The sequence below is a fragment of the Battus philenor genome, unplaced genomic scaffold, assembly GCF_028537555.1.
Source record: "Battus philenor isolate CCGP_79_NKW_IND1 unplaced genomic scaffold, ilBatPhil1.0.hap1 SCAF_30, whole genome shotgun sequence".
NCBI classification, from domain to species: Eukaryota; Metazoa; Arthropoda; class Insecta; order Lepidoptera; family Papilionidae; genus Battus; species Battus philenor.
The window spans coordinates 5,604,702-5,617,676 of record NW_027181694.1 but is presented as its reverse complement, the minus strand read 5'-3'; the positions used below and the strand labels follow the sequence as shown (position 1 = coordinate 5,617,676).

Here is a 12,975-nt window from a genome sequence, read left to right as displayed (position 1 = left end):
AATTGTTGATACTTCAAAGGTTTATATATACCGCATTTGGATGAGGGGTATTTATGGCAGCCTTCAGGGCTTGGAGCAGTCATCTCCTCTTAAGCTCCCCCCAAAGATCATCACTTGGTACACCATGTGACCACTATGGAACCCACTCCAGAATCTTTCACACCCAAGAACAGTCAGTTACACGAGTGATGTGCCTACTACCACTGCGACGAGTAATTCTTCAAGCCACATTGATGACTTTGGTCTTTCCGAGCATCATTTCTGATTCATAATTCTTGATGACCTTATGAGGCCCACATCGCGGATCCAAATACCATCACTGGCAACACACATCGGTCAAAAATGTTCAATACCCCTCAATATATTAAATTTGTCATTCACATCTTTAAATTTAACCCTTTTCTTAATAATGTATCTGTAGAGATACATCAGAAATAAAAAAAAATAGTGTCATCAATTTTGAACACAAAGTAATCATTTGTATGTGAATGTTTAGGTAATTTCTTAATTTTCGAACGCTTGTTCAGTTTTTTTCTGTTGGCATCCTTGGGTGTTAAAAGTCAAGTGGTATGAATATTAATGTAATATTTAAAAAAAATTCTGCCAAGTTAAGCGTTAAATGTCAGTAATCCTTTGAACAATAACTTAAATCGAGTTTGGAGATATTATATATATATATATGTACACAATCAACTGAATTTATGTTCCGGAGAACCTATCAAGTCTTCTAGATTTCTGGAGCTGCTCCAATTGGTGAACCTGGTCACTGCACAGTGAGTTGTCCTCTAGATGTTAAGGTATCAGCATCTGATTAGTTCCACTTCATCACAATTGACTCTAAAGCATGTCTTTCAATATTTACATAAATATCCTCCTCAAGTGTTGTGTGCTTGTGATAGCGTTGCACTGCGGACATATCTTCTTCGCTTTTAGCGACTGGAGCCAACAGACCTGGAAACAATTACTATTATTCATATGGGATTCTTAATTTCATTAATATACAGGGTGATTGGTTATAAGTGTAAGAGCTTTATAAAGCAGGAATAAGGAACATTTTCTTAACAATTTATTGTTACAAAATTAATTATAAATAGTGGCACATGCTAAACCAATCAAAACCGATAAAAACAGATCAAAACGTAGTGATGCACGGTAAGAAAGTTGGGTACGTATTATACATACGCTGGTAACGAAAAAATGGTACCAAAATTAACAGATATATTCGTTTTTCCCTCCATATCACGTTTATTCATATTTTGCATTTAAATTTAATTTTCCCATTATAATCTAAATGAAAATTAATTTTTTGTAAATTATTAATTAGTGTTACATTAAAAAATTATGATTTAAACTGACCTGTTTATTAAAAAGGTTGTTCGCCCCTGTTATAGCAATGTGTCACATGTCAGCAAAAACCTTTTACTTTGAATCATCCTATATGGGAACCTAATTTGTTAGATCTATCAAATTTACAAGTGGATCATAAATACCTCGCAATATACATGCCAGCACTGAATCGACACGGCCGGAGAGATGTGTGGCCCGAGACATATCAGACATTTCGCCTGTAAAGAAATAACGAAAAAATTTCAGCAGAGTTATAAAATAAGTTGTTAACTTATTAGATATCTTAACCAAGTTGTATCACCATCATATCAGCCTTTAAATTACCGAAGACCTCTCACAACGATCACACAGGTCTTGTCTTACATTCAGCGATTTAGTGGGATCTTGATTACGTCTTTGGTCCACCTAGGTCTTGGATACCATTTGAGAACCTTTCAGCTTCAACAGCCATCAGATTCACGAGTGCAGTGTCCCATCAACCTGCCACTTCAAATAAAATCGGTGACTTTGGTTCATCGGTATATCTCCTTATTTGTGATTAGATATTGCAGTGAAGTTGTGTCTATATTTATTATTTAATCTCCTTTCTACCATTATAGATCATCATTTAAACCGTAGATGTTCACAGCTGGACATAAGTCTTTTGCAAATTATAAATAGTACCAGTGGGAAGTGGTTTCCATCCTGTCTCCACCATCTTGGTGGAGGTCCAATGCTGTGATTGCTTGAACCTGGTCTCCAGAACCCTAAGTCCCAAGCATTGTCTGTTCTACCACTCTACCATTCTCTTAACTACAATTTTTACCAAAATAATGCACTCACATCTAATGCAGAGTTTTGCCGTTGCTCCAGTTCTTTAATTTTCGCTTTGAGAGCTCTGATCCTTGTCTGAAATAAGATACAAATATATCAAGCAATAGGTATTGAGTATCAAAATTGGTAGACCTAATACACAAACTACTCTCAACAGCCTGCCTTTCTGCTTTCGATTCATTTTCAATCTTTGCAAATACGACCATATATCTTCCTACTGTTCTCAACTAAAATGGCTGCCTATCCTGACAGCGCACTAACTACAGTTTTTTCCCACTTCACCTGCCTACTTAACATCTCTATTCCAGTTCATACCCAATATTCACCAAAAAAGATTTTGCTCCTCAAGCAATCGTCTACTGATATTTCCTCCATAGTACTGACTTTATTCACTCCTTCGCAATACAATCTATTCTTCTCTGGAACGCGCTCCTTCTCGATGTTATGATGATTAGGAATCGGTGCGCGTTTAAAGCAAAGGTTCGAGAGCTGTCGCTTGACAAGCTGACGGAATCATCAAAAGATCCATAGATGTTATTATTTATATATATATACACACACACATATATATATACATATATATTGTATATTATGCTATATGCTAGCTTAGATTAAACATGAAGCAAATGGGGTGACAGTCTTGTACCCCAGGAACGGCCATAGAAGTCAGGGTCAAAACCAAGGGTTGCAGCTGATTGGACGGAATTGAGGACATTAAATGAGGTTATAGTTAATGTCTGTTTGATCACTCTTAAACGGTTTCATTACAGATAGAAAGAGATAGAAACTAATTTTAGGCAAAGGGTAAAACATTAAATATCTGAAATACGACTCTGAATATAATGCAAGGATTATTACGTTGCAAATTAGTTGCAAATCGCGGCAGCAAGAAGCGTGCGTCCAGCGCGCGAGCATAGCTAACAATGGCGAGCGGCGGCCGGAGATAGCCGAAGTTGACCGATGCGCCGGCGCAGGCAAATGCTCGCGTAATGTAGGTGCAATCTTTACGTTACAAATGGTACGACCATTTAGTGTGTATCCTTTTGGGACTCCACAAGGGCATTTGTCTAAAGCATACCAAAACAAGACATATTTTAATCTAAAATAATATATTATAATTAATTAAGAGTGGGATATAACATACCTCAGCGCTAGCTTCAACGAGTCCATTATGTTTAGGCGTATCCTCAGACTCCATTCGTTCAATCTCATTCTCAGTCTCTATGCTAGGGTATTCTTCTGGTTGTGCTTCTTCTGTTGTTTCTAATTCTGCCTGGAAAAGTATAGCATTCCTCTATTAATACTCCAGGGAAATACTTCCAACAAATTAAATACAGATAATTTAGTCTCTGGATGTGGGCAGAGGTAGATCGGTTAGTGTGGTGATCAATGGAGGGGTGGTCTATGCCCAGCAGTGGGCATCTATTGACTGACATGAATAACTAAAATTAGTACAAAAATATATAACGTCAAATTTTTCTAGAAATTCTTATGATAATGTATAGACATTTTGTATAAGAAAATCTTGTAAAATTTCGCATTCTCTATTTTAGTAATGTAAATGCTGTAATAGGGACAGAGATGGTATCTGATTATTCCATTAATTGAAGATACCAGGTCTATTGTGTTGTAGAGTTTGGTGAGAGAAGTGTGGGGCTTGGGGTTGAACACCCACATACCAGGTTTAGTTACACCTTGCATTGGCTTTCACCTTCACCAACCAATCCATTCACTTACTAAATTATAATCCCTTACTAAATATTACTAAAGATGCTTTGAAACCTTATTACAGAATTATTGATTTTCACTCTATACCAGTATTTCCAAACCTTTTTTTATTATGTCCCACTATGTAACATGTATAATTTTTATATTAAGGCAAAAGGCCCACCTGTGGGGCATGGGCCCCACTTTGGAAAACACTGCTCTATAGAGATCGAATCCTTCCTACATTAGAGACGTATTTTACTGCAATACCTTTCGCTCTTATCTCCAAATACAAATTCACTATGAATTTATTTCCAGTTATATTGAATAGAACATATTATTTGTTCATCTTAGTTGTGATGCCTTTGAATATATTCACAATTTATTAGCAAGGGTTCCACAAAGATTTATCTGCTTTTGACAGTGAAAAAGCCAAAATATTGGCTTGCCTTTTTCTACTAATGGAAGATAATATTTTATTATTCTATATTCAGGACAATATTTTACTTTGCATATTTGTCTTTCAAATTTCTTTAGTAAAATCTAGATTCACATTTTTCGCCTAGTTTTAGGAATATGGTTGAAATATAACTGCAGCAAGTCCAGGAACCAGCTAAATCTTGAAAGTGGTCTATGGTAAATAATATGAGAACCTCTGACTTATACGATATATATTTACTACCAGCAAAAAATCAATGTGACCCATCACCAGCGCTTTTACTTACTTCAGGTGCTATTCTCGATGGTGAGTACTGAACTGGACCATACAGCTCGGTATCTTCATCACCGTCGACCACCTGAAACGAAATATCCAGTGGTAGGTTTAAAAATTCACATTAGTAGTATCCCCTCTATGGGTAACTATATCTGGTATTATTTTAATAACATAAAAATGAAAATAGTACTCGAGTAAGTTTGAGTGCCATAAATAATCTTTCAAAGAGCCGTAGGTTGGCTACCCCTGTTATATAGGTTGATTAGAAAAAAGTGTACACCCATAACCAATCATCTCTGTATCATATAAACTTTAACCCTTTCAGTGCCGGGCGAAAAAGATGTTTTACTAGGGTTTAGGAAAATGCGCATAAAAACCTAAGAAGAAACAATATTTACATGATTCAAAAAGCAGTGTACTTTGGATGAAGTACAAAACAAAACATTGACTAGTTTTTCTCTACGCATTAAAAATTATGTAAATGGAAAAGGTATAATCTAATATATAAAATTCTCGTGTCACGGTGTTCGAACTTGAACTCCTCCTAAACGGCTTGACCGATTTTTACCAAAATCTATATGCGTATTCAGTAGGTCTGAGAATCGGCTACTATCTATTTTCCATACCCCTAAGTGATTTGGGTGGTCCACCCATAAATTTTTTATTTTATTTTTTATACAATTTTTTTTATACAGCATACAAAAATACATACAACCCTAAATTTTCACCCCTTATTTTTATTTGTTAAATAAAAACTTTAATTTTTTTTTGCAAAACAACGTTTGCGGGATCAGCTAGTTATTCATAAAAATAGTAAAAGTTGAGTTCTGTCTTACTCAACTTTTTTGCATATAGAGTCATCTTTTCATCAAAATTTTATATGGACCCATTATTATGAAGTATATCTGGAAATGGTTTAATAAAAGCCCAAAGCCTCTGCAAATGACGCCGCAGCTTGTATGTCGCTGGAGCGGCAACCATCGGTGTTTATGTTAGATTTCAGTACCTCCATATTTGGTCGTCTTCCACAGAGTTAAAATGAAAACCTATATTTTTTTATTTTTTCATAATAAAATTAGATAGCCAATATATCGGCTCTGGCACTTCTCGCCAGGATTAAACAATAAAATGCTTTGTTACTCTATCTATATACTAACCAGAGCTTGATCATTGGAAGCTCTTCGGACACTGACGGCGGCTCCGCTCTCAGCCGCTTGTAAGGCCGCAGCCCTGACTCTCCACTCTCCGCACCACTGGTACTCCGCCCCAAACCCACCGCCCGTCGGCTCGTCGTTCTTTAAACATATATCAATAATAATATATTGATTGCACACCTAATACAACAGAAATTCAAAAAAATCGCCGCAAAAGTCTGGACATAGCTTTCTGTGACTTAGTCACTTTTCAGTGACTTAGTCAAAAGAAGGGGCCTTAAAGTCCACCAAAGGACTCTATGTTCCTACTTATAATTACTAACCTCCACATCAATGCTGCCATCCTCGGAGCTCGTGTCAGGTACATCATCGGTCATCTCTGCTCCGGTTCTCTTCAAACATCTAAGTGCGTGTCGCTGTAATCTAGAGACTGGTAGAGATGCATTGCAGACTGGACATTCTCCTGTCTGTGGGGGTGGTGTGAGACGCCGCCTTGCTCGGAGTCTTCGCAGTCTATTGGTGTGCACCCGCTGAAAATATTATACCTTCCATTAATTTTTAATTTTCAGGTCAAGGGCACATTTCAGGCTAGCGTGAAGAGTGCATACATCAGAACAAGCTAACTGGAATATCAGCACAAGAAACTGTCTGTTAAGCTGTGTTCATGTTACTTTTCTCTCTAACCCCCCACTATGACTCGCTTTCCTAAGGCACAGTACAATCTTTTCAATAGCACTGTATAACAAATGTGAAGTTATTTCTTCTCCAACAGTCCCATTCCAAATGACAAGGTCTGACAGGCAAAACCTATGGTCAATTAGTCAAAACTTGTAATCTGTGTTTGCGTTTCTGTCTATACATAATCAATTTCTGTTGTGATTGGTGTAAAGGGTATAAAGAAGTGAATTATACATTTACATTACAAGAATCAAGCTACTAAGAATCAGTTTTGAATCAACCAAATCCTCTCAAAGCAAACACATCATGCTTACACTCCCAATTCTTCATACAAGGCCAGAAAGAGGCATCGTTAGAACATCCTTACTGAATTACTTTGAAATGAACTTAATTGGTATCACAATTAAGGATTTTCACAAAGACACACACAAGACATCATCTTCAGACCTCACAATGACCAAAACTGTTTATGATACACCAAAGTCAAGCAGTCACAGTTCACAAACTGATTCTGTATCTAACTACACATACTAGGTGAGTGATCTGAGGCTTTTTAATTTGATTTGATTTAATCTGATCTTTAATTGCAGAGAAGCCCTTGCTTTCATCTCATATTATAGACTTAAACTCATTATACCATACACACACATGAATATAATCTGCCTAAGCATGAACATCTTTGTTCAACTAGTAAACTTGAGATAGTTTAATTTTGTTCTTGAATTTAAAGGTTCACAAACTCGCTCAATGAACCCACAAACTCAGTTCTGATAATGTTGTGAAAGTCAAGTCTCTGGGATAGCAGCATTTACATCAACACATGCTATATAACAGGGGTGGCCAGACTGCAGCCCACAAGCCACTCACGGCTCTTCAAACTATTATTTTAGACTTAAATTGATTTGTCAAATTATTTCCATATTTTAAATTTATATTGCATATGTCGTAGTTTCCGGAAAATTGAAATAAAGCGACATATCTTATAGAAAAACCGATAGATTTTTACCACTCCAGCATTGAAAATATGTTTACTAAATGGCAAAAGATTGTTGATAATGAAGGTGAATATAATGTTGATTAAAATAAAAACTTGTTAAAGATGTAGTCGTGTGAATTTAACTTAAGAAAGCGACATTATTTTCCGGTCCCCCTAGTTCATGTGATAGTTTTAAAAACCACCATAAAATTTGTGAAGTCTAAACAGTAATAATAATTATTACTCTTTGGACTAACCAGAATCTAAAAAAAACTAAAAAGTACCATTAGTACCACTACCATTCACCAAATTTTAGTGTTATCTATATCACTTCCTAATTTCTATATTCAATACACATTACATTTACACGGTTTACATATTTTCAATCATTTATTCCTATGTCCATAAGATGGTGCAGAGGGCGTCCACGATACATCGCCATCCCGAGCAGTCTTGAGCCTCGCGATTTACTTCGCTCCACGTCAATCCAACTGCCTTCACTTCTGCAGTGATTGTCCGCCGCCAGTTTTGCTTTCGGCGGCCACGTTTTTGCTTTCCTTGAGGATTGCATTCTAGCTTGCCTTGGTATGTGATCAGGGTCCCCCTTCGGAACGCGTGGTCTATCCAGTTCCACTTGCGGCGTTTGATCTGCTGGTCGATTGGCATCTCACCGCAGCTTTTCTAGAGGTCTACCTATGTTAGAGACTTTCTCAGGCCAGTATATACCAAGAATACATGAAGACAGTTGTTAATGAAGACATATATATAATACAAATAATTACAAAAAATATTTGTATTATAGTATATTATATATAGTATATTACATTTTGTATCTTTTAAATGCTATTAAATTATGGTTTGTGGAAAATAAATTAATTTTGAAAAATGGCCCAGACTATCATGGAGATTGGCCACCCCTGCTGAATATAAGGGGGACCTAAAGTAATGTGCTTTCTAAATTAAATTCACACCACTAGATTTTTATTAAGATTTTATTTCTAATCAACAATTTGTCCACCTTTGTTATCAACAACCTTTTGCCATCTAGTATATAAATCAATGCCGGAGCAGTAACAAATCAATCGGTTTTTTGTAAAATATGTCGACAGATGACATTAATTTCCAGTCCCCTTAATATAATTTGCAATACAATAAACTTGTTTTCTATTTTAAAAATCAATACAATGTATATATAATTAAGGAATTATTATTTATTGTAAAAAATAAATTAGCCATAAATTACTTATTTGAACCTAGAGAAAGTTTGTTATGCTTTCAAATTTAACCTGTTCTTACTTACATTATTGTTCTTATGTAATATCTAATATATAAAATTTCCATGTCACAATGTTAGTTACCGTACTCCTCCAAAACGGCTTGACCAATTTTTACAAATTTTTTTTTGTGTATACCCTGATACAGTGATGAATAGTTGTTCACCCTTAAATTTTTTTTTTTAATTTTTTTACCAAATTTTTGGTTTTTATTTCTTTATGATACAGCATACAAAAATACATACAACCCTAAATTATCACCCCTCTACAAGCAACCCTTATTTCTTATGTGTTTATTAATTTTATTTTTTTTGCAAAACAACGTTTGCAGGATCAGCTAGTTTTTATATATAGGTCGATACATTATAGGTATAAATGTTTTCAAGGGGTTTGTTAATGGTACACCCTGTACCAAAATCAATAGTTTTAGAAATAATAATGTAATGATGAGATGAATGAGTAAGAGAGCTTTTTAAAATTCATATGATATTAAAATTAATTATTGTTTACTATCTGTTTCTGCAGACTTTGTATTGACAGAAGTCATAGGCCAATTACCATTCCAATAGAAAAATTAACATAACATATTTCAGAGTGATCAATGGTACAGGCAATTGGAAATATGTTCTATACCTATTCTGTTTTTTATTAAATGGCTCCTGCTATTGTACCCCTTACTTTCATATGATTAGAGACTTTTATTTCTTTTTAATAATTTTATCACTTATATTTTTATTTTTGCACCCTTCTTCCATGCATTTTGAGATCTTTTATTTATTCCTAACATTCTATATTTCTAAATAAGAAAGGACCAATATTTAGCCATTTCCGCACATGCAGTGGTTGTCGTGCATGAATGTGCACCGCCCGCCAGCCCGCTCGTAAATGCGCATGCGACAGACAATGCCAACTACACAACCGCCACCGTAAATTCACGAGTCTCTCGGTGTTTAGCACTAATCGGTGTAACAACTCCTGAAGATGCCCCGTGGAGGGGTGAAACACGTGTTGAGTGAATTTACGGTGGCGGTTGTGTAGTTGGCATTGTCTGTCGCATGCGCATTTACGAGCGGGCTGGCGGGCGGTGCACTTTCATGCACGACAACCACTGCATGTGCGGAAGTGGCTAAATATTGGTCCTTTCTTATTTAGGATGGACTTCCGCAATGTAACGCCTGAATCCATTAAATTCTATATTTCATCTGTCTTGCTTCTTTCATTCCATTTTCCCTCTTTTATGATGCCTTTCATACATCACCACCTCATTTCTCAGTATTTTTTTTTCATAATTTATTTATATACTTGTTATTTTGCTTACATTCATTTTATTGTATTTACGTTTTTCGTATATTATTGACTATTATTTCTTTTTATCACAATTTTTCTACATAGCCTAAGAAACTCTGGCCGCATCTCATCATTTTCGATAATAATAATCTTAGTGCCTAACCGGCATTCGGAGCCGACTTGGAGTCCTCCAAAGGCCACAAGGTGGTCCACGGCCAGTGCATAGCAGCACAAGGGATCCTCCTTGAGCCTAATCCGGTGAAAGTACTCCTACCCTTTACACTAATAACCAATCATTCTGTATATTTACAAATACTCTACTCTCTACTCTACTCTACTCTACATATGTTTCATCCCTCAGGCCATCCTCAGATATTAAACCGACCAGTGCCAAACAACAGTCATACTTGGTGTTTCACATTGTTTGCCACATGCGGGGCTGGTGAGTGGTGCACTTCATTGCACAACTACTTCTGCATAGCGGTAGTAGCTATATTTTTGTGCATCACCAATCTTTGGGGGAGGCCCACACCATGCAGTGGGCATCTATCAGTTGAAAAGAAGTAGTAGTGGGAAGACTTTAGATATAGGCAATATTAGATAGATCATTGAGCCAATCTTTGGGGAAAGCCTGCACCTTGCAGTAGGCACCTATCTGCTGCCATGATGATGATAAGTAGAAAAAAGGTTACATTTTAAACTTGAATAAGTGTTACAGCTTACAATCTCATATTAACAATAAATATAAACACTGTTCAAACATCTTTTGTAATATTTAAGTTTCTGTAAATTGATATACAATATAACTAAAGAAACTAGTGTATGATCATTGTTTCCAACTATTGTAGTCACCAGATTTTGCTAAAACCATTATTTACCAGCTCCTAACTACCAGAGTATTTTTGTTCGGAGCAGACTTCAGCTATTGCAACCACAAGTGTCTTAACTGGTTATGGTCTTAACAAACCCACTGTCCCCTCAGGTGTATGGAAGCAGCATCACAGATCACCCCACCTCAATTCATGAGGGTGTTTCTTTGAGATCACATTCATCAAGGGTCTATTGGGATTTCGTAAGGAGGCAGTTTGGCTTGATAAAAGCTGAAATGGATGTTAATGAGTGCAGTGCCTCTTTATTATGGAAACCAGCCCGCTGAGATAAGACAAGTCGCCGAATTAACAAAGGTGAACTTACTTGATAAACGTCACTGCCTAAACATCCTGAGACATCAACATCATCTTCGTTCTGCGGCTCTGTAGTGGTGCTGGACCCAGGCACTGCATGGTTCGCGCTAGGACTGGTGGCGCTGAGCTTCCTCTTGGTGCCGCCGCTGGACAACTTCTGCAGGCGTTCTACCTCTAGCGCCAGGTGACCCTCCAACTCTCCATGTCTTATCGTGCAGCTGCATACAGGGCAGTTGGCGTGTTCCGAAACTTTCTTTCTGTTCCTGACGCTGTTCAGTATGATGTTCTCGTCGTAGACACTGCAGAAGTTATTTCCGCCACTGCTTAAATTCGATGACCCCTCCATGTTATACATTAAAACGGGTAACATCTCAATGTTTTGTAGACACTGTTCCTTAAATCTAATAACATCACAGCACTCGCGAGATAAAACGATATTTTAAATATTACTTAATAACAATTGAACTTTAACAGTCTGCGTGTAATTCATCTTGCAGTGTATTCAATTGTTGTTGTTTATAATTATCGTTATAACTGAACGTAAACAAAAATAACTAGGACCGTAGTCACTTTTATTTAATGACAATAATAAAAAAAAACTATTCACGATTGCCATATATGAAAATGACAGACATTCGTAAATTAATTTTGGGACAATGAATATTACAATGTTTAGCAACAATGTTGCAATATGAAAAATAAACATGTAAGAACATTCTTATGTTAAAATATAATCTAATCTCTTACTTTCTCTAAGCAAAACTATATTTCATATTGACATGTTAAATTGCTTTTGCTTAAAACTTTTCATAAGCACAGAAAATAAAATTTTCAGAAATATATTTATTTGAATCGAATTTTTTTGACTTTATTTCTAGTAATTTTATTTTTTTTAATTATTATTTTATTTCGTACAAACACAATTATTTGATAAAACGAAAATGAATCCAGTACAATGAAATCAATATGACCTTTGCTAATAATTGTCTATTTATTTATTTTTCACATTTGTGAAAAGGTAAATTTATGTAATATAATTTTACTATGTAATTATAGATTTAAAAAAACGTTTATTTATTAAAGAATCATAGAAATTAAATATTGCTTTTAATAGATGTAGCATACAATTTATCTATTAAGAACAATATTTACTGCTTGATGGTTTGAAGATTGATTTTAAATTAAATCTTTCTTTGTTATCAAAATATTATTAACAACTTAGTCTTTTAACTTGTCTTAACAAAACAATTAAATTGAATTGTTACATCTAACATTATTGATGATGGATTATTAAAATACAAGTATAAAAATTAAACAAGAAACACAAAATCAAATATATTTTAACGTATATAAAACTTTCCTTCATAGACAACTTTTACATAATATAGTAACATTGTTTTTAGTCTTTAGAACGTCTTCCAATCTGCCCACTGTAACTATTAAGATTGTAGCTGATTTTATAATAGTATTAATAATATTATTCATAACAGTTTATCTAAAACATTAACGGTGCTAATTGTAATCGCATTTGTTAATATTCATTGATCAGGCTTGTTGTTGAATAAAAGTGCATTGGCGGGATATATTATACAAAATTGAAATGGCCAACTTTTACAATTTTTATGGTGTCGTCCTTGTTTGTGTTGAAAAATTTTAGTTGTTCATTAATTCGCTTTACTAAATGATTGTTAGAGTCAAATGGTATTATGCCAGTTATATAAATCAAGTAGCTTTTTCGTCGTTGGTTGTAAGGTAGTTTTTAAATTTTAGGTTCGTTTTTATTTGGTTAGCGGGATTTTGTGGTTTTTGTTGGAATTTTATCTGGTTGGTTTTTCTTCTC

At 35.2% G+C, this 12,975-nt stretch overlaps 1 protein-coding gene across 1 annotated transcript; it reads right to left on the bottom strand.

Annotated features, from left to right (window-relative positions):
* Positions 1–343: 343 nt before the first annotated feature.
* Positions 344–11,690, bottom strand: LOC137927437 (E3 ubiquitin-protein ligase RNF220-like). Its single transcript, XM_068771247.1, has 8 exons — positions 11,146–11,690; positions 6,060–6,266; positions 5,740–5,877; positions 4,593–4,664; positions 3,305–3,433; positions 2,170–2,235; positions 1,491–1,565; positions 344–951 (listed from the first exon to the last, which is right to left on the bottom strand). The coding sequence occupies exons 1-8, from the start codon at positions 11,503–11,505 to the stop codon at positions 859–861; spliced, it is 1,140 nt and encodes a 379-aa protein (XP_068627348.1). The 5' UTR covers positions 11,506–11,690; the 3' UTR covers positions 344–858.
* Positions 11,691–12,975: the final 1,285 nt, after the last annotated feature.